General features: G+C 50.1%; 2 protein-coding genes and 1 long non-coding RNA gene across 6 annotated transcripts in view; 2 read left to right on the top strand and 1 right to left on the bottom strand.

The window, feature by feature from the left end:
- The first annotated feature begins 11502 nt into the window (after window positions 1-11502).
- On the top strand, window positions 11503-14221 carry EGR2 (early growth response 2). Its single transcript, XM_032116245.1, has 2 exons — window positions 11503-11988; window positions 12333-14221. The coding sequence occupies exons 1-2, from the start codon at window positions 11523-11525 to the stop codon at window positions 13535-13537; spliced, it is 1671 nt and encodes a 556-aa protein (XP_031972136.1). The 5' UTR covers window positions 11503-11522; the 3' UTR covers window positions 13538-14221.
- Window positions 14222-15868: 1647 nt separating this feature from the next.
- ADO (2-aminoethanethiol dioxygenase) lies at window positions 15869-19029 on the bottom strand. Its single transcript, XM_032116248.1, has one exon. It carries the CDS (start codon window positions 18968-18970, stop codon window positions 18230-18232), a length of 741 nt encoding a protein of 246 aa, XP_031972139.1. The 5' UTR covers window positions 18971-19029; the 3' UTR covers window positions 15869-18229.
- Window positions 19030-19031: 2 nt separating this feature from the next.
- LOC116447256 overlaps window positions 19032-20889 on the top strand; it is a 161919-nt gene continuing 160061 nt past the window's right edge. For all 4 annotated transcript variants that reach the window (XR_004241534.1, XR_004241536.1, XR_004241535.1 and 1 more), the window contains exons 1-2: window positions 19032-19137; window positions 19700-19840. This is a non-coding gene — a long non-coding RNA (uncharacterized LOC116447256). The remainder of the gene's footprint in view (window positions 19138-19699; window positions 19841-20889) is intronic.

Below are 20889 nucleotides of genomic sequence, written 5' to 3'. Positions count from 1 at the left end.
TCCCTGCTGCACTAGGAATACTTGAATGAAGTGGGCGTCAACCTCGGGAGAGCGGGCATTTGGTAACAGCACTACCTACATCAGAGGAAAACCTCTTCATTGAGATTCAAGGAGTAAAAATATTGAATGGAGATAAACCAGTTTGGTAGATTCTTCTGAGGGACAGTGAAAATGGAAGAATTATCATCCAGTCTGGAAGATCATCCTCTAAGCTCCTGTGCTTGTCAGGTCCCATTCATTCCGCGGGAGATGAGAACCATACAGCCGCTGACTTTTCTGACAGTATTAAAGTTTCATCTTCCAGTTCTGTTTTCTCAGCACAAAGAGTGATGAAATAATATCTGGAGCTTTCAGCCAGTAGTCCGTGCGATATGCAGTCTTTTAGGTTAAACCAGAATAGAAATCTGAAGTGTGTCAAATGCCTCTATAAAATATAATTTATTCAGACACTTATTTTGCTTGTGTCCAGCTGTATATCCACTGGGAAAAATAGAAGTGATTTCAAGACTTTCTTTATATCACTAAATTATGAATCTGAAGGATCAAGCAGAATACTCCCAGTGTTGTCTTTCTCATTGTTATCTGTCCTAGTTACAGAGTTAAACTATCTTGCTGAGTCAGTCACCAGTGCTATCCAGTCAAAATATGAGCACATTTTCCTTGAATCAAGTCCATCATCACAACATGACGTCTATGAAATAGTTCCTCTTTCCACCTCCAGTAATGTGATAGATAAGCAACAGATTTTTTTTTTTGTCTGAAACTGCAAATCTTGTTCTCAGTGTGTGTAATTGAAAGGAGATTCCTATCTGATTTGTGACATCACTGAATTATTAGAAAGTAATACAGTCATTGTTTTCAAACAGGGAAATGACAATGATGGAAAAAGGGAAGGAAAGTGTTTTCGCTAAGTGTTGACAATGGACAAAAGTCGCCGTAAAAAGACTGAATAGCTAGAATAGAGCATCCCAAATATTTTAAAAAGCTCTTCTTCTTGCAGAAAAAATAAAGAGATCCCAGATAAGTGACAGAACTACTTCTGTGTAAATCTAAATGTTTACATGGCAATAACAATTCAGATTTTAGATGCAGTTGTGTGTGTTGGCTCAAACACGTCTGGTCTAATAACACTGAGGTTACAGAAAGCCAGGGGATCTATGACAGCTAGGTGACATGGATGAAAAATAAGTGAATTTGAGCAGGATTTGAGAAAACTAGACCCATGAACTGGAGCAGGTCTACCAAAGTAAGGTAATTATTTGTTTTAGTTTTACTATGGATAATAGCTTTGTGTTGCCAATTTGCCTTTCAAATTCTGGTTTTGGAAATGACCTGTACAAGCTATTTGTGGACAATTTGCAGTGTCCTGGGCAGAAAGCCTGGGGCAGGGGGAAACAGCTTTAATGCCTCAGGGCTGTGTAGTTCCTGTGGCTGGCAAACTGGAAACCACCAAGCGACCAACACAGCAGGCCTGGGTGGGTTGATGGCTAATGTCTGATAGGAATCAAGCTTGAAAGATTAGGGAGAGAAAGGTACTCGCTAGAGCAAAACCAACTGTTGGACTTCTAATGAGTTGGAAAAGTGAATCAGGGTTGCAGCTTGAAAAAAGGTGTGAGGCTGAGTAACTGTGCAGCCAGGAGAGCCCATGGACTGATGGATGTGGTGGAAGTAGCAGTTGCATAAATGTGGACATCTGTGAGAAGACACAGAGCAGAGCCAGCAGTCAAAGTCTGAGATGAGGAGAAGGACCTGGAAGAAAGCTTTGTGGCAACGAAATAGGAAAGAGGGAAGGAATGATGCAGAAGGTTTGGATATTAGAAGATACTTAGACACTTTAGCAAGAAAAATGGTCTGAGGCGTAACATGCTCAGGAAAATGGAAGAAGAAAATGTAACTGTAATGACTTCTTCTGTGAAGAACCCTTTTTTTTCTGAAATCCCTGGGTGGCAGGCAGCAAATTAGCAAATCCTCAAAATGAATCTGGAAAGCAACCACACTATCTGCTCTGAGAGAAAAGTTTAAATTGTCTAACATAGTTTTTATAAGGAAAAGAAAAATGTGCCAGAGGGCTGAGAGTTCTTAGAGACCAAGTTATAAACCTTTGAAAATAGGATTTTATAATGGAAATGCAGAGATCATTAACTATTGTAAGCACCTCTAAGAATGACACCTCTATAGTAAATTACATTCAAATTAATATAAAACTGTAAAGATTCTCTGACAGCTTTGATTATGTAAGTTGATTTTAGTAGTTAAATGTTGACTTTCTATAATGCATTCTCCAAATATTATACTGAATGCTGCATCATATATAACAATTACCATGTCACAGTGCTATTTTGTGTAAATTAAATTATTGACAGCAATATAATTTTGTATTCACTTTATTATTTTGATCCATTTTTCTGTCAAAATATACAATGACTCTTCACTAGATTTAGAAACCAGTAAAACTCTTTAGATGGTGAAGTATTATTCTCCATACATTATTTTTCCTTAGCCTGTAATGAGATTGGGGAAGAGAGGGGGAAGCAACATTTCATTCCTCCTCTGACACTGTGTGTGTTTTTAGACATGTTGTCAACTTTAAATTGTGTTTCAATAATTGTGCTTATCAGAAAGTCTGCAAAGTTCACAGCAGCCCGGTCAGGCTGTCCAGGCATGTGGCAGAGATGGTTGTTTTTCATGTGCTCCGGCACAAGCGCTGTCCTGAATCACGGCATGGAGTTTGATTATGATCATAGCTTATGATTACAGGTTGGACTTGATCATCTCCAAGGTCTCTTCCAACCTAGTTGATTCTTTGATTCCATGATTCTATGATTACTCAGCCTAGCTTTAAGGAGTTTCTATTGTACATCCCAGGGTGAATACTTCCTGGTCCTTGATATCTCTTGTGAGTTAAGGTGAAAAACATCATCTGTGTGGTGCAGCTCTTTCTTCATACCTTCTTTTCCCATGTCCTTTGTGGGGGAGTATGGCAACAGTGACTGTCCATCTTTGGCTGCCTGGAAAGTACTTGCAGGTTGTGGTTTTAACTGCAGATCAACATTTGTAATGCAGCACTTAGGGTTTTCTCATTCACCCTTCTACAGATGCACAGCCTGTCAGTTCCTCATGACCTGCATGACACTAGAGTGCAGAAGTTTGGACACAAGCTCTGTCTTCCTATTGGATCTCGGCTCTTCTCCAGGCAGGTACCCTGACCCCCAATATGGAGACAGCCCAGCTGGCTCACTTCACATAAAGCCCAAAGCCTGAATCATAAAGACACAGGGAGCCCCCAGAGTGACTCTGTAACATGTGCTTGGGTGCTATCCAATAAGGCGAAAGAAATGGGCTCAGCTGCTTTTAGGCAGAAAAGAGGACTGAATCCAGCACATCACACACCATGGGCATGGACTCCAGTACTCTTTTGTACTTTCTGGGCAGAAAAATTTCCTCCATTCTGAATGGTGGTAGAAAGACTCAACAAATGCTCATTTTCTCAGCTTGTCCAGACCAGGAAGATTGGGGAAAACATACTTTGCACATCTCAGTGGAGTTTACTTATGGCTCAGGTACAACCAAGCCTTAGTCACATCTGTACCTACTCAATAATAAAAATCAAAGACACGTTGGCACTCCTGAGAGCCTGGGAAGCAGTTTCTGGTCCCTGGGCTGGTGAATGCAGACTTGTTTGTGGCCATACAGCTGTGGGCTAGCTACCTCTTCAGTAAACTGGCCCAGGTCTGTGCCCTTAATGCCCTGTGAGCCTTAAATTAAAGATTATTTTTCAGATGCTGTTTGCAGTTGTTATTCAGCTGCACAGAGCATGTGGAATCAAGGGGACTGAGAAGAAAGCTGCAAGTTGCCAGCATGGTGGGGATGGGACAGGGGATGAGAGGTAACAGGGGAGGGTACTTGGAGTTCACCATTTTTAGTGCTCTCTAAATATGCCAAAGTTTATTTGTCAGTTGTCCACGGGTTGGGAACATATAAATAAAATATATGTCCTTTCCATGGCAGCACAAAATTACAAAAAGTCACCTGATACTGATGAAATGCACGTAACCATTGCACGTGCTCTTAATTCAGTATGAAATGTTATTATATTGTTATGTCTGCATGCACCAAATTCCCTTGTGCTCAGTTTTAAGGGACAGAAGCCTGGAGACACTTGGCAATCTGTCCTGGAAATTACTGCTAGTGCTGAAAGTAGATGCCGCTTCTTAGCCTGGGTCATTCATTTTTCCCTTCGCTTAGGCTCTGTTTGTTATTGATCTACACTGCACATTCAAGATCTGCAGTGTGGTGGCAGTAGTAGTAGTGTGAACATGGAAAAGAATCTGCTTGCTTGAAGACTGATCTGTTTTTATATTAGTCTGATAGAAAAGCATTAGAGCTCTGTCAGCCTTACCCTCCTAAGATACTGGTATTGACTTGCATTCTGTAGGCAAACAGAGCTTAATAACAATAATTGCAGACACAACTGTTGAAGGACCATGTCAGCATGACCATTTCTGTTAGCTGGAACATTTATAAAATGCCAGGAAGTCATCAATGGGTAGAAGAATTACTTCCTTCTAGTTTCTCGTCTAACATTTAGTAGCTATCCCTCCTTTGAATGTTTAACTTGTAAGGAAAGATCTTGTCTTGGCACCTTTCTGCATGTAATTTCATGTATCTTCCCCTGTATGAAGCTGTTTCACACACAATCATGTTACAGCAGTAGAGTTTTAACAGGACCAGCTTCATATGGGAGTAGACAAATAGACTTGAGTCTTCCTATGGCACAGGCACAAATGCTAAGCCATGATGCTGAATTTCTTACTTGGCCTAATTTCTTGTTTGATTTGCCAGTGTGGGAGTTAATTGTATAAACACAGAAATATGGGAGATAGGAAGAAACACACTCTGTGCTCTCCTGTTCGGGTAGCTCTGTTTCTCACTGGCTTTGTTAATGTGTTGCTTACAGCAGTTTAATGGAAGGGGGGATGAGGAACAGTTGGCGATGAGAAGGACTTAATGTGAGAAGACATGGAGAAATCATATTGCTTGATAGGAAATATTTCCTCCCAGCATATTTCTGTGCTAGCCCACATAAGTGGAACTCTAGAACAGTACCCTGTGACTACACCTGGAGATGCAATGGCATTGAGTTCAGGTATTAAACAAATATATATCCTGGTTCATCTAATTTTGGCATCTGAGATTTTAGGTAGCAGACATTCCCCTTGATGTGTGAGTGCCCAAACACTGTGGTGATGAGCCAGGCCTCTGTTAGCACCTCAGGTTACTAACCTGGAGAGAGGAACTATGCACAAAAGGAGGATTTAAAGCTAAAACAGAGCAAACAAGAACTAACAGCTGATTAAGTTATCCTGGGAGTTGGGAAAAATGAACCTGCTGGGCAGGTATTCCCTAATGATGTTGTTTTGACTTTACTAGCCTGTCTTCTTGATGTATCCTCTATTTGTTCAAAGAAAATCATCTGCTCCTATCAGTTATTTCAAAGTAAATTCACAAGAATAGCTTGTTCCCACTCTATTCCAAATATAGATGTTGGCAGCAATTGCTGAGATAAGGGGGAAGGAAAAGGAACTACCAAGGAAGAGGAAAGACAGGAGGGGGAAGAGGGAAAAGACAGCTGAAAGGCTGGACAACAGAGTAGAGAGAGAGAGACATGAATGAGAAGGGAGGTGAAAGAACAAGCACAATACATCACAGCAGAGAAAACAAATCAAAGATATCAACAAACTCCTGCAAAACAGGTGGAAGCAGCCCAAATATACGATGAAAAGGACAATGCCCACCCTCAGGAGAACCTGGAGTTTTAGCCTTGAAAATAACCAAACTGTAAATAAAATCATGTCCAGTTTTTTTTTGCTCACTCAGATTTTAGGGGTTACATGATCAGAAAACTCAAGCTAACTTATACCACTTAAAAATCTGGCCCTAGAAATTTAAAAGCAAAGCATGTTGCTTATTTTAATCTCTTGGGGGGGTGGAGGGTGGGTGTTTGTTTGTTTGTTTGTTTGTTTTAATTCTCTGCTCCAATAAAATTTGCTGTCAGTTCCTGACAGAAAGCTATCTATTGGGTAACCTTGCTGAAAATTAATCTGAATCCCCTTGTCCTAAAGAATTCTTAGTCAGGATGGTCTTCTGGTCAAACTGGAGCATGTAGACATACCCTCAGGAGCAGAAAATAAAAGCTGATAAAAACTAAGGAAAAGCCAGAACCACACACAGATTGACTCACCCAGAGCAAAGAGCTGAGGGCTTTCAAGGCTGAAGACAGATTTGTTTAAGACAAAAACACAGAGAAATGAGACATAAATGGAAACAGGTTCTGAGAAGTGGCACATAGGGCAAATGCAAATGAGTGCTTGGCAATCTAGAAGTCCTGTAAGTGGCTCCAGCTTCCCTGGCGGGATAGGAAGTTTCTGGGAAACACCCCACAGAGCTCTTCTGCATCTCTTCTCAAGAGAAGACTGCTTGGAAAATGGTGTTAGAGGTTTGCTTTCCCTCCTGGTTTGCTGGAGACAGATGTTATACCTGACCTTACTTCTCACCTGAGGATAAAAAGCTATGTCCAATTCTGAAGGCACTGTTTCCTATAAACTGAATATTCCCAGAAACCCTTCTGACAGGCTTTCTAAGCACTCAAACAGTAGGTAATGGTACCAAGAGAACTGAAAATGTGACTCTTGCTATACTTCTTTTATTTCAGTCCTTCAAGGAAGAATGCCACTTTCATCATGAAGGGATGTACTCAATTAGTCTCTCTCTCAACTAAAGACCCAGCCATGGGACAAGGCAGTATTTACACAAAACACAGGAGACACGTTACAGCAGGAAATACAAGGGTAAGTGAAACTAGTTTCAGAAGAAAGGACTGGAAAATAAAGCTTTGCAGGCAGACTATCACTATTCAGAAACAAAGTCGTCATTATTTTGAGAGTCTTGTCTCATGAATGACATGTGTATCCCAGTAATTTTCACAGTTGAGAAGCAACTTTTTTTTTCTTTTTTTTTTCTTTTTTTTTCTTTGTTCCCCCAGCAAGCAGCATGCAGAGCTCATATTTTAGCCTTTCAGCAGGGATGCCCCTCTGTGGCTCGCTCTCAACACTTCCCTGCAGTACGTGATCCCCCTGTCGACATTGTTGGGGTTGTGGGGGTCACAGGCTGTGGCCGGGATCTCTGACTCAACAGGGCTATAGTCGCTCTATAGGTAGCACGACTGTGATGAAAACCTTTAGGGGTGCTGTTACACGGTGAAACACCAGCAGAACTCAGCCCAACGCATCGCTCTTTGCTCAGCTGCTGTGTCCTCGCTGGCTCCCGGGAGCGCCTTTCCCCAGGAGAGGGCAGTGGAGCCCGCACACGCTCCCCACTCCCCTCCCGACGAGCATCCGTTCCCTCGGGTGTTCCGTGGGGAACTCATGGGCTGAGTGGAAGCAGGATTACGGATTTAATGTATCTGCTAGAAACCGTGTACGGGAACATCCAGGAAATAGTCTACGTGTTTAATAACGAGAATAAATTTTGAGCAAACAAGTCTGTTGTTGCTTTTATTTGACTGGAAGTTTTCTCTGTCACACATACTTGTTCACAGCCACACAAACTTAAACTAGTAGTTTGCTGATTCCACATGGGTTTATTTAATTCCTATAGCCCGAATTAGAAAAAGTTATTGACATTTAAATAGCCCTTCAGAATGCTGCTACTGCTATCCTAAGCCAAGTCCTCACAATAAAGTCATTTACTTATTTCAAATTTACAGGCATTCAACCTAAGACAACAAGCAGCCTTGGCTGAAAACCACAGAGTGGTTTCAAGGTACTGTAATTAAGGGCAGACTGGGATGCCTTCTCTGCTCCTTAGCCATCCACTTCCCCTAGTATGCCAGCAGTCAGCCAGCTGTTTTCTGTAGGCTCATGTTTACAGCAGGTTCCCCTGGCTGTATTCCAGGGTTTGGTAACTGGCCAGTGCAGACTAAGAGCCTGTATCAGGCCTGTGAGGGGCAGGCAGGGCAGGCTGAAGGGAAGTGGCTTTTGCCTGCAGCCTGGGAATCCAGCAGACACCCCTGGCCAAAACAAGCATTGCTTCCTGTAAGGACATGACAAATCTTTCTACCCCCAGTGAAAAGGGGTAAATTTAGGAAACTCTGAAATCCAGCTTTGGAGAGAAGATTTTCTCTTTTACATGAAACATTAAAAACTCACCAACCCCAATATGAATCTGGCCCAGACTCAGGACAGACATTCTTTGCTGTTGTCAGCGTCATTTGTCTCCAATCTGTAAACAATTCCCTGTTCCCAGGTGAGTTCCTACTCCCCAGGGCACCTGCTGAGCTGGGGCCACCTTAACTGTCCTGAAAGCAGTAGGATGCAGAGTGGAAGTGGCAGGCTGTGTTTCCCAAGCAGGCCTACTAACATCGCTGCTGTTAGCACGAGGTCGGGCAAGTTTTGCTGCAAAAGCATAGTAACCCCCTGGAGAGATGACTCAAATGTGTGATGCTAAGCTGGTTAAATGTGTTGCCAGCTCTACAGATGATAAGATGCCTTTTCTTCCTCAACCACTCTCAACTTAGGTATGGAAGCAAGGAAAATTTTATTTCTACAGCTCATGTCTCAGGTACTTGTGGTAGAGAATGGAAAATAAATCCCTAGTGCAATGTCAGCTAGAAACTTGTTGAAAGAGCAAATACAATAAATCCAAAGGGGCCTGGTTTCAAAGAAGTTGGGAATAGGAGAGAAGTCCTGCCTTTCAGCTCTGAACCCTCCTCAATCACTGCTACATCCAGTAAGATGTCATGCGTGTTCAAGGCTCTTGGTGTGAGTGGGGATTTGGCAATTTGCACCAACAATCTGCCTGTCATATGAAACCAAGTGGTTTATAGGAAGCACAGAAATCAGTAGGATATTCTGCATGTAAGGGCCATTGACGTCAGTGCAAGCTGGACAGTCCAGCCCTCGGAGTCTGCTGTAATCAGCCAAACGGGGATCAAAGGCACAAAGCACAGGCAAAGCAATACAGCAAGGATATCTGAAAAGGGCCCAGAAACGTTTGAGTTTCATCTGTCAACAACTTCCTGAAACTGAGCATTAAGTATGTTTCCATGTTGCCCCATACCAGAGCCTGCTGCCATTGAGACAAAGCCCCCATTGAAAGATGTCGAGTGATTTGATTGTCCCTGGAAAGGCTGGAGATCAGACACAATTTACTCTATTTTTAAGAAGGCTTTTAAAATTAACCAACCAAGTCAACTACAGTAATATTCCACAGGTGAAGTTAGCAAGGAGGTTCATTAAATTTTATTTGTGTCCGTCTTTCATTGACTCCTTTTCCATAGTGGAAGAACATAAATTAGCCAAGGCAGTTCAAAGCTAGAGTTGATTCACGGGGAGATTAAGGTGGGGTGTGAAACCTTGGTTCTCTTTTCTCCTGTGTGCATTATGATTTAGTGTCATCAGTGGGCATGTGGTATTTTGAATACAAGAAGATGATGTAGAATATCCATAAGCCCTAAATCTATCTGCAATGTTTTGCTGTAAGGAGGATACTGCACTTAGAGTTACTGTTTCTCAAATTCATGTAAAGTAACTCACCCCACTGCACAACAGATTCCAATATTTTGTTCTTTCATAGTAGCGGTTAGACCAATTATAGCTCAGCTGTAACGGAAAGGTACAATACAATTGCTCCTACTTCTCAGTCAAATTTCCCAGAACCTGTCTCTCTGTCACAATTTAACTTTTAAATTGAGATGGGTTTTTAAATGAAAATATCTAGAATCCTGCTGAAAGCTTGCTTTCAACTAAATCTCATATGTCAAATTGTATTGGCTGTACATTAAGTGCTAGAAAGGACTGGTAACAAAAATCTATGTTAAAAAACACTGTTATATATTTACTAATTACTGTGTATACTTCTCTGATCACCCATCAAGGCAAATATCTAGGTTTACACCTACCATTCCTTAGAAAATGCCCCTAAATCTTTTACTTTTCCAGGGACTCTGCTGTCTAGTCTGGACTCTGTGGTGCCTGGACAAGTAGTGAACCTGGAGCATCACCAAAGGCAGTGAACTGGAGGAACTGAAAGAGCCTTTCTCAGCTGGGGTGTGAGGTGTGGCATGGATAAAGAGGGTCCTGGGAGACACTGTGACAGTGCTTGGGAGCCAAGGCAGAGGTAAGTCCATGCGCCATAGGGATGCCCGAGCACACCCCTCTTCTGTGGCACAGGCTGTAATGTATTAGACCTGTAAATATTAGTATGTGCAGTTAAAAATGAAAGCGAAGAGTTTTTAGCCATCCTATGTATTCTCTGGCTTGTTGCTTTGGAACAGCAATGCACTGTTGTAGTATCTCTCATATGTTGCCATGTCTTGCTGCTGCTTGGGTTGTCAATGCGTTGTTTTTTTACTGCAGACTATTGAAAAGGGGCCTCACACGCTACAGACCATATGTGGGAGTTGCTTTCCTAAATACAGTAATAAACAGCCACGAGATGAAATATCCCCAAGTAATGAGATTAGTGACATGGGATACAGCTTTCAAAAATAATTACATCTGACACCCTCATCAGCAAGAAGATGTAGGGGCTGCAAGCTCTAAGCTTGGGAACAGTGTATGAAAGATTGGCTTCTCCTGGGAAGGGAGGCACAAGGGAGGTTATTTTTAGTACTTCGGAGAAAAAGAAAAAAAAAAAAAAAAAAAAGAAAAGCCAGAATTTAAGCACTCTGCGGTTTGATACCCTCGTTATGGAGGAGATCATGGAGAAATAAAGCAAAAGCGGGAGTGGAAATGTTACTGAGGATGGAAACTGTGGGAGCAAGAGGTTGAACTGAGCAAAGCGGGAGCGGTAGGGTCAGAACGGAACGAGGTGGGGCGGCGGGGGGGCACTCCTGTCCCCCTGCCACCCCTCCCCGTCCCGTCCTCGCTTGTGCCCGTCGATACAATAACAACCCAGCGACGGCGGAGCAGGCGGTTCCGTTTTCGCGACGGTATATATAGATCAGACACTTTCCAAAAAAAGCAGCGCCGCCGAGTCGCTCTGTTCGGCGGCTCTTTCCACCCGTAATTCAGAAAAAAACCCAAAAAAACCAAAAAACAAAAACTATTTTTTAAAATTATTTTTTCTTTAAGAAAGCTCTATTCCGTGAATGCGGCTGTTTCCTGACCCGCCGCCGGTTTGCGGTTACGGGCTGCAGAGAAAGTGAGCGGGGTCTGGCGGGGCGGCCCCGGGACCTCCTCTGCTTTTCCGAGCCTTTTTAAAATTTTCCGGAACGAGCCCTAAAAGGGCAGGCGGGGCGGGGCCGGATCCTCGCCTTTTTAGGACAAGGGCTCCGCCACCGGAATACCCCCCTGGGCGGCGCGGCGGGCGGCGGCGGGGGCCGAGCGGGGCCGGGGCGGGTCGGGGCCGCCCCCGCGGGGCGCGGAGGGTGTGCGGGGAGGGGGGGCCGGGGCGGGCGCGGGCCGGCGGGTCCCGCACGCGGGCGCCCACGTGACCGCCGGGCCCCGTTCCTCAGTCCTTATATGGGCAGTGACGTCCCGGGCATTCAGGGGGCCCCCATAAATAGTTACCGCCAGACTTGTCCTCCAGCGCGAGCTGCGGCGGGAGCGCGGCGCTCCCGGGGCACCGCGGGCACCGCACCGCCGCGACGGGGCGGCCGCCCGCCCGCACATGCCGCGCCGGCTCCCCGCGGTCCCCCCGCGCCGGTAGTGGGAGGCAGGGGGAAGCGCCCCCTCCTCTCCCTCCCCTCCCCGCCCCGAGCGCCCACCGCCGGCCGGGAGCGCCGCTCCCCCGGCCGCCCCGCTGCCCCCATGATGACAGCCAAGGCGGTGGACAAGATCCCGGTGACCCTCGGTGGGTTCGTGCACCAGCTCCCCGAGGGCATTTACCCCGCGGATGACATCTCCGCTGCGCTGCCAACTTCGGTCGCGATCTTCCCCAATGCCGACCTGGCAGGGCCGTTTGACCAGATGAGCGGTGTGGCAGGAGGTAAGAGGAACCCTCGCAGGTGCGGGCCGGGCCGCCCGCGGAGAGCGGCGGCGCGGCGGAGACCCGGGGCGGTGGGCGGGGGTCAGACTGGAACGAGGCGCCGGGACCCTCTCCGGGGCTCCCCCGCTGCCTGGCCGGGGTCCCCGCCGCCCCTCGCGGCAGCCCTACCTCCGCACCCAGCTCGGGGGGGAAAGTTGCAGTTGGCGCGGAGCCCCCCTGCATCCGGAGCGCAACATGTGCGCGCCGCAGCCCCGTGCTGGGCCGGGGCGGGCGGTGGCTGGGACCGGTGCCGGTCGCCCGGCGGGTGGCGGCGCGGAGGGCTGACCTGCTCCTTGCCCCCCCAGACGGCATGATCAACGTGGACATGGGCGACAAGCGGGCCCTGGACCTGCCCTACGGTGGCGGCTTCGCGCCCAACGCCCCGGCTTCCCGCAACCAGACCTTCACCTACATGGGCAAATTCTCCATCGACCCGCAGTACCCTGGCGCCGGTTGCTACCCCGAGGGCATCATCAACATCGTGAGCGCGGGGATCCTGCAGGGGGTCAGCACGCCCTCCTCCGCCGCCTCCTCCGCCGCCTCCTCCGCCTCCTCCGCCGCCTCCTCGGCCACCGCTGCCTCTGCCACCTCCCCCAACCCGCTGGCCGGGGCCCTCGGCTGCACCATGGCACAGGGCCAGCCAGCCGACCTGGAGCATCTCTACTCGCCTCCGCCGCCGCCCTACTCGGGCTGCGGTGACCTGTACCCGCAAGACCCCTCTTCGGCTTTCCTGCCCGCCGCCGGCGGCGGGGCACTGCCTTTTCCCCCGCCGCCCTCCTACCCCTCACCGAAGGCGGCGGCGGCCGACGGCGGGCTCTTCACAATGATCCCCGAGTACGGCGGCTTCTTCCCGCCGCCTCAGTGCCAGCGGGAGCTGCACGCCGGCCCCGACCGCAAGCCCTTCCCCTGCCCCCTCGACTCGCTCCGCGTCCCGCCGCCCCTCACGCCGCTTTCCACCATCCGCAACTTCACGATGGGGGCGCCCCCGGCGGGCGCCGCCCCCGGCAGCGCTCCCGGCAGCGGCGGGGGCGAGGGTGCGGGCGCCCGGCTGCCCGCCGGCGCCTACAGTCCCCACCACCTGCCGCTGCGGCCCATCCTGCGGCCCCGCAAGTACCCCAATCGGCCCAGCAAGACGCCGGTCCACGAGCGGCCCTACCCGTGCCCCGCCGAGGGCTGCGACCGCCGCTTCTCCCGCTCCGACGAGCTCACCCGGCACATCCGCATCCACACGGGCCACAAGCCCTTCCAGTGCCGTATCTGCATGCGGAACTTCAGCCGCAGCGACCACCTCACCACCCACATCCGCACGCACACCGGCGAGAAGCCCTTCGCCTGCGACTTCTGCGGCAGGAAGTTCGCCCGGTCCGACGAGAGGAAGCGGCACACCAAGATTCACCTGCGCCAGAAGGAACGGAAAGGAGCCGCCGCCGCCGGCGGGTGCCCGCAACCCGGCGGAGGGAGCGGTGCCGCCGCCCTGGCCCCCTGCGCGGCGCGGACGCGGACGCCCTGACGGCGCGGGACGCGCAGGACCGAGCGCGGAGCCGCCGCCGAGCGCGGCGGGCGCGGAGCGGAGCGGGGCCCGGCGGGGCGCGACGAGCACCTGGCGGCGCCGCGGGGCTCCCCCGGGCCGGGGCGGGCCGGAGCGAGCCGGAGCGGCGGTTGTACATAGGGGCTGCGGCGGGAGGATGGATGCATGCAGTGCCGTCGTGGTGAGGTGTCCTTGGTGCCTTGTGTGGTGTAGAGCCCGGTCCCCTGTCTGCATGTGGGGGGTGCCTTACCTATCCGCTCCGACGACAGCAGCGACACCGAGACCGGAAAGTTTTTCCCTCCCTGGTTTTAGTATGGCTGTACATTTCTGCCTATTAATATTGGGATTTTTTTTTTTTTTTAGAGACTATATTTTTGTACGCACTGGTTTGGGGTTTTGGTTTTGTTTTTCTTTTTGGTGACTTAAAAGTGTTCCGTTTGTAGTAGGACTTGGGACAGGATGTAAATACTCGGGCTGGGACCGGCGCCCGTGGTCGGCCGGGACCCAGTGCGCCGCAGGTAACACGAATAATGCACAACCACTAATGGGGTCTGGAAGGAGAGGGGGGTGTCTTTCTGGCCACTCTGTAAATAAACTTTTCGACAATAGGGTAGGTGCTTACAACGTTTATAAAAGACGACAAATAAATCTCTTAATTATGCTAAATTGACATCTTTATTTCCGTAGGTTCCCTGGCCCGACCCAGGGACGGGGTGTCCCCCGGTCATTCCCGGCCCGCGCCGGGTCCCGGCGGTGGAGGGCTGCGGGGCAGCCCGGCCCGGGTCTGCTGGGCGCACCGCACCGCACCGCACCGCCCCGCCCCGCCCCGCAAAACCTCGGCGTGGAAAACCTGCGGCCCCGGCGTACAAACATTCGCTTTTGGGCGCGGGGATTTCCCTCGGAGACGAGAGACGGGATAATATTAACCAGGGAGCGGGGTGGGTTTTTTTGACTCATTCTGTTTTGTTCCGCGGTTACGATCCGCCCCAGGCAACCTCCGCGAGTGGGCTCCGGAACAGTGAGTACCGCCGCCCCGACGGCCGCCGCTCGGGGGAAGCGGCTCCCGGGGCCGCGCGGGCGGCACCGCGCCCGCGCCCGAGGGCTCTGCAACGGCCCGGGGCGGCGGCGCTCACCCCCGCGGCACAGCCGGACTGCTTTTGCTGAACCCGCATGGCCGCAATATCGCGCTGGTTTTTTTTTTTTTTGTAAACTTATTTTTAGTTGTTTTTAAAGATGTTATCCCGGCCTCAGCCCGCCCTCGGGTCCTGCCATCGGTGCAGGGTCGTAAAGGCCCCGCGGGCTTGCTGCTCTGCCACACAGATCCCCGGTGTGGCCCGCACTGCAGAACTGAGCTGCGCAGGATGGACCGCACCACTAAATGCCACAGCCCAGCACAGCAGGGCAAGGGGGTCAAGCCCTTGCTTGGTGGTTCCCAGCCTCTGCTTGCCCAGGTGTTAGGTCCCGTTGTGCAAAGCCCCAGCAGCACCTGCCCTTTCTGTCTGATATACCCTGCTCCCCATCTTCTGGAACTTGTGTTGGCTTTTGGGGCAGCTGCTCTTCGCTTTGGAGAGGCAGTCAGTGGGAGCTGAAGTGACATATCTGGTTCTGAATCAAGACAGCTTCTAAAGTTGGGCACGGACCAGCCTGTGCAGAAGCCATGCTCACTGCCCCACCATCCACCTTAGCAGCACAAGTAAGCCTTCACGTCCTGGGCTGCAGTTTTGCCACCTGATCCCATGTGGTCCTGGCCCCCAAGAGACTACAGCCTGCTGCTGGAGGGATGTCACACAGAAGTTGCAGCCTCCTTGCCTGCTGGGCTTCTGCAGGTACCGCCATGGCCTTGGATAACCACAGCTCAGTCACAGCCAGAGCATCTTGACCAAAATCGGTACCTCAGCTACCCAGACACACAATCCAAGGCTCCCCTTGCACTCTCCAAAATACTGTCTCCAGCCATGCTACAAAGAAAAAACCCAAAATCAAAAGCAAAAATGAGGTAACACAGAAATCGTAGAAGAGCTGAACTAAAGAAACTGCTGGTGACTAGTGTACAGCTACGAGAGCACCTCAGATCGTGTAGTATCAATGGTCCTATGCTCCTGTCTCTGCCTTGCAGTGAGAGCCAGCTTCAAAAGCAGCAATAGTGTATGGGCCTGGATTTGCCTGCAGGATTTGGGCTGAGAATCCAGTGCTAAGCATCGCCTCTCAAGGAAAGGCCAGTCACACTGTTTGGATTGTCAGGCAAAAGAAACTAGCACTCTGTACTGTAGTTGGCTCAAGGCTCTCATACTTGTGAAGGAAAGTAATGACTGGTCAGTGCTGAGATATCCTGTATTTATTCTATAATTCAGCAATAACAATTATTTTGCTGTTGTGAAAACACAATAATCAGACTGCAGAGAAGAATGGCATTACAGACTTAAACCTTCTGCCTACAGATAACCCAGAACATAGGAAGTAAGTTTCAATTAGTGAGTAAGCAAGAAGTTACACAAAGAGGTTTTTTTTTAAAATGCATCTCAGGTTTTCGTTGCTATTTTTCCACCTTTAAATACTTTGATACTAACACCTTAATTAAAAGAAAAGAAAATAAGAAGAGGGAAAAAAAAGGTTTTGCCATGGTTAACAGCACTCCACAGAGTGACCATGCTGTCCTCTTCAGAAAGATGCATTAAATATTGTCCAATTAAACATCTTGACTAGGTTTTACACATGGAGGAAAAAAAATTAAAAACCAAGCATGGGGAGGATAGAGCAGATGAGATAAAAAATGCTCACTGTAGCAGTTTGTTTTTCCAGTACAGCTGTTTGCACGCACCGTGCTATCTTCTTTGTGGACTTCTGAAAAAGGATGACTGTCTTCATGAGCCTTGCAGAGAGGTAGAAACAGGCTGTAACACAGGGAGGCATTGCCTTATAATTAATGACTACATTCGATCAAGAATTGTTACACATTAACTAATGCTAAACTGCAGGGGAATTCCAAGAAAAACAGGTAATCCAGCTGCAGAAATATCAAGACACCTTAAAGTGCTCTAATAAATGGAAATCACCTGAAATAATTTCTACCAATTTTTCCTTGCGAAAGAATTAATCCATGCATGCATAATTCTGACTGTATATTACATTCATGCTTTCGCAGGCCAGGGGAAAAAAAAAAAGCAGCAATGCCGTCTCAGAATCATTTAAAAATTCACACATACAAGCCACTGTACAGGAAAAACAAGTCTGCTTTTATAAATACACAGAAAAGTGAAGCCAGTTGTGGAATGATTTCTGGAGCAGGTTGGTACATCACTTAGGAGGTTGCTAAGTTGTGTTTTTTTAACTCGAATTCTCACATCATGACTAAGATGGCCAAGGCTGCCCTGGCCTGGGTTTGTGATACGAAGTGTGCGTTAGGATCAACAGGCACAAGACCAGTCCCTGCAGTACAGATGGAGCATTTCACCTGTAGAAAAACCTTCTCCCGTGTTAGAAAGACTGCATCCCCTGCCACGGACAAACTGCATCTCCAGACCGCTTCCATCATACAAAGGCGAAATTCACGGTGTCTCTTCTACTCTACGTTTATTGAAAAGCCTTATGAAAAAGTAGTCTTTATAAATAGTATAAAGAGGGAAACTGCGAGGCTTCAAAAGCCCAAAGCGTTCACTTGTCCATATAAAAACACAGACCACGCTTTGAAGAGAAGACAATCAGGTCAAATCTTATCAGTACCTAGGGTATGCGCTGCTGTATATTGAAGGTTTGCAAATACGCCGTGTTTCTAGAATAGCTTCCACAACAGTGGATAGTTGTTTTTTCTCTTATGATGCCCAGTTTCTGCCACCTTCTGCCACCACTGCGTTAGAGGTTCCAAGCGAGGTTAATTAGCAGCTGTCTCCTTCTTGTTGAAGGAAGTATGCATAGATGCACTCAGTAATTCTCAGTTGCAATAGTGACATCTTGTATGCGACACTTTAAAGAACTGCTGAAAAGTAACTCTGAACCTGACAGTGCCTCTTTGGAGCAGGAATTTCCTTAACTCCAGCCCTGGGGATTGATCACTGGCATTTACTGGAGGCTGTCCTGGCTCAGGAGTTGTTCTGGATTTGTTTTTTACTAGCAGGGTACAGGTCTTCTTGAGAATCACTCTGAAGACAGTCCCCAAAGGCTATAGCCTGACCAACCCCCTTCCCAGACTCAGTGGGCACAGTCCCCTGGCCCCGTGGTGCCAGCTGGCTGTGGCAGTGGGAGCCTCTCTGGAAAATGTCGGGGCACCCTGCAACAATTCTTATTGCATTTACTCTCCCTTTGGAGCCTGAACGCCCCTCCCTGATGCGTGGCCCTAACTATTTACACAGGATGCTGGAATATTTCCCCGACCCTTCAGCTGAGCAGCTTAACCGTGCTGCTCCCGCACATCGGCCCCAAGGACATAAACACGTTCTGGCGCTTTATTTCCCCCGACTCACGAAGCCCGCGATCAGAGGAAGACTCTGACCCACGGCGCTCCCGCGCAGCTCCAGCCAGCGCCGGCCGGCACGGAACACCGGGTCCCCGCGGTGCTGCTGTCCGGTGGGCTCGGGGGGCGGCCGGGCGGGGGTCGGCGAGCGGCGGGTTCCCCTCTCGGCGGGGCGAGCGCACAACGTCCCCAGCGGCCGCCGCCCGGCCCGGGCCGCCGGCGGCGACTCAGAGGCAGACGCGGGGCCCAGGGTAGGGCTCACCCCCGCACCAGAAGTCGGCGGCCTGCGGGGTCTCCACCAGCCACACCTCCCGCGGCAGCGCGGGCGGCTCAGCGGCCGCCGGCGGCCCCTCCAGCAGCCGGTAGTAGTGGCAGTCCCGGCCGTGCTGGGGGTCGTAGGGCGGCGCCAGGATGTCGAGGAAGGCGGCGGGCCCGTCCACGGCGTCGATCTGGTGGAGGTTGTCGGTGTGCGGCGAGAGCAGGCAGGGCGGCGAGGCGGGCGTGTAGTGCTGGCGGGAGCGGAAAAGGGCGCGCAGGCACGGCCCGCTGCCAGCGGCGGGGGGCGGCGGGGCGGCGGCGGCCCCGGCGGGCAGCGTGTCCATGCAGGCGATGCGCAGCGTGCCGTACAGCACCTTCAGCATACCGTTCATGCCCGGGTGGTCGTGCAGCGGGATGCAGGCGCCGCTCCGCAGCAGGAACACGCCCATGCTGAAGCTCTCCGTCTCGCAAATGTGCATGTAGCTGACGGGAGGCACCACGCCGGCCCACGGCGGACCCCCGCCCGCCGCCGCCGCCGCGGCCGACGGTCCCCGCGGCGCCAAGTGCAAGTCCTCGGCGCGCACCTCGTCCAGCAGCTGCTGCAGGCGGTGCAGGTTCTCCCCGAAGGCCGGGCCCGCCGGGCTGCGGAAGGTGATGCGCGCCTGCCGCGCCACCCGCTGGATCAGGGAGGCCATGTTGTCCCGGGGCATGGCGGCAACGGCCCGGCCTGGCCGCGGCGGGCGGGGCCCCGTGCCGCTTCCGCCGCCGCCCCCCGGCCCGCCGCGCAGCCGCGGCGCCGCCGGGCACCACGGGGCTCGTAGTCCGGGCTGGGGCCCCGCCAGGGGAACGCGGAGGAAGGAGGAGGAGGGCAGCAGAGGTGAGGGGGCGCGGGGGGCCGCGGGGCCGGCCGGTTTCCAGAACTTGTGGCGGCCGCCATGGAGCGGTGAGGGGAGACGGGCGTGAGGGGAGACGGGCGGGCGGGAGCGGCCGCTCCCCCGGGGCTGAGGGGTCCCGCTCCCCATGGCGCTGGCAGGGGCACGGCTGTCTGGGGGGCTGCGCTGGGGCCGGGGAAGCCACGGCAATAAGTTGCCCGTGCCGCGTGTTTCCTCCCGCACCGCTGGGGGGAGGGGGTGGGTGAGGAAGCGCAGGAGCAACTTGTTACTTGGCTTGTAGTTAAGCCGTGTCAAACTGAGCAAGGCAGTGCAAGTACAGTGTCATGGACGTATAACAACTGCATGGACAAATTGTCTTTTGCCACTAACTGCTTGATATAACCACGCCATTTGGGCAAAGTTACCAGATTTGAGTTTTCTGGCACCGCCTCTCCCATTTCAGTATTGGGTCGAGGTCGTGCTGTACGGCACGCACTGTCCTTTATGCATCTCCCGATGGTCACTTCTGAGTGTGGTTGTGTCTGAATTCGTTATCTTTAACCACAGGTGAACACCGATGAGCACACAGAGTTCCAGATGCTGATCCTCAGAGAATCCACATGTGACAGAAAGGATGGATAATCTTTTGGCTCAGCTCCAGCCTGGTGGAGCCTGCATGTGGTTGTTTCAGGCTAATGTACAAAAAGGGTACTGCATTTATTCTGCCAGGTTTTTATTCAATTTGCGTATTTGTGGCTACGGTCCTATTACCTTCTTTCTAATTGGCGTGGCTGGGGGTAGCAGATCATGCCTAAAAATCCATGCTTTTGAAGTCAGAAATTAACCTGTTAGTGCTGGGATTTTTTTAAACGAGGTTAGGCTCTGGTCACAGAAATATACAGACTCATTCCACTTTGAGTTCTATTACTTGCATGGGTTTGTAGCATTTAAGTACCATGGAAGGTCTAGGTTCTGAGAAACAGTGGAGTGATAATCAAATATTACTCCAGGGGCTGCAGCCTGCCAGGTTAAAAAATTTCATTTTAAAACTAGGTAAACTAATGTATTTTCTTGATTAAAGGCAAACTCAAGTTGTAATATATGCATTAAACTTAAGTAAGATATACGTGGCTTTACAGTATTCTTATACATTATCATAGAATGGTTGGTGTTGGAAGGGACCTTAAAGATCATCTGATTCTTGGAACATAGCACCACGGGCAGGGATGCCATCTGCTAGATCAGGTTGCTTAGGACCCCATTAGACCTGGCTTTGAATGCTGCTAGGGATGGGGCATCCACAGGTTCTATGGGCAACCTGTTGCAGAATCTTACCACGTGAATGATACATACTCTATATCAGTCAGAAATACAAGTGTTGTGGCATGTAGTTGTGGCCAAGTAGAGGATGAAATACTGATGCTGTAGACAAAGATGGCATCTTGGATCTCTTTTCCCAAAACTATTTCCTGCCCCCTATAAATAAATTTGGTGCACAGAATGCAAATTCAGGTCATGGCATCATTGCATCTGTCTCCACAGAGAAGGATGTTCATTTGACTTGCTGCTTTCAAGTTCCACCTGAAGTTACAAAGCATTGCAATCTTCAGCTGTTTGTTAAGTGCTAAGCAATTTGTTAAGTCTGCCCTGTGCCAGTGTTGGGAGCACAGGGTGAAGACTGGGTGTGTATTTCTGTACCTGGCAGGAACAGGTCTGTCTGGCAGGATGCTTAGGGTGAGGGGGCATTATCCCGAGTG

The sequence above is a fragment of the Corvus moneduloides genome, chromosome 8, assembly GCF_009650955.1.
Source record: "Corvus moneduloides isolate bCorMon1 chromosome 8, bCorMon1.pri, whole genome shotgun sequence".
NCBI lineage: Eukaryota > Metazoa > Chordata > Aves > Passeriformes > Corvidae > Corvus > Corvus moneduloides.
The sequence above is the reverse complement of the archived record's forward strand: the minus strand, read 5'-3'. Positions and strand labels throughout refer to the sequence as shown.

Coding starts and splice junctions, on each gene's coding strand:
- EGR2 (XM_032116245.1), top strand. CDS start 11,523: ATGGGCAGTGACGTCCCGGGCATTCAGGGGGCCCCCATAAATAGTTAC. Junction 11,989..12,332: donor GATGAGCGGTGTGGCAGGAG/GTAAGAGGAACC, acceptor TTGCCCCCCCAG/ACGGCATGATCAACGTGGAC.
- ADO (XM_032116248.1), bottom strand. CDS start 18,970: ATGCCCCGGGACAACATGGCCTCCCTGATCCAGCGGGTGGCGCGGCAG.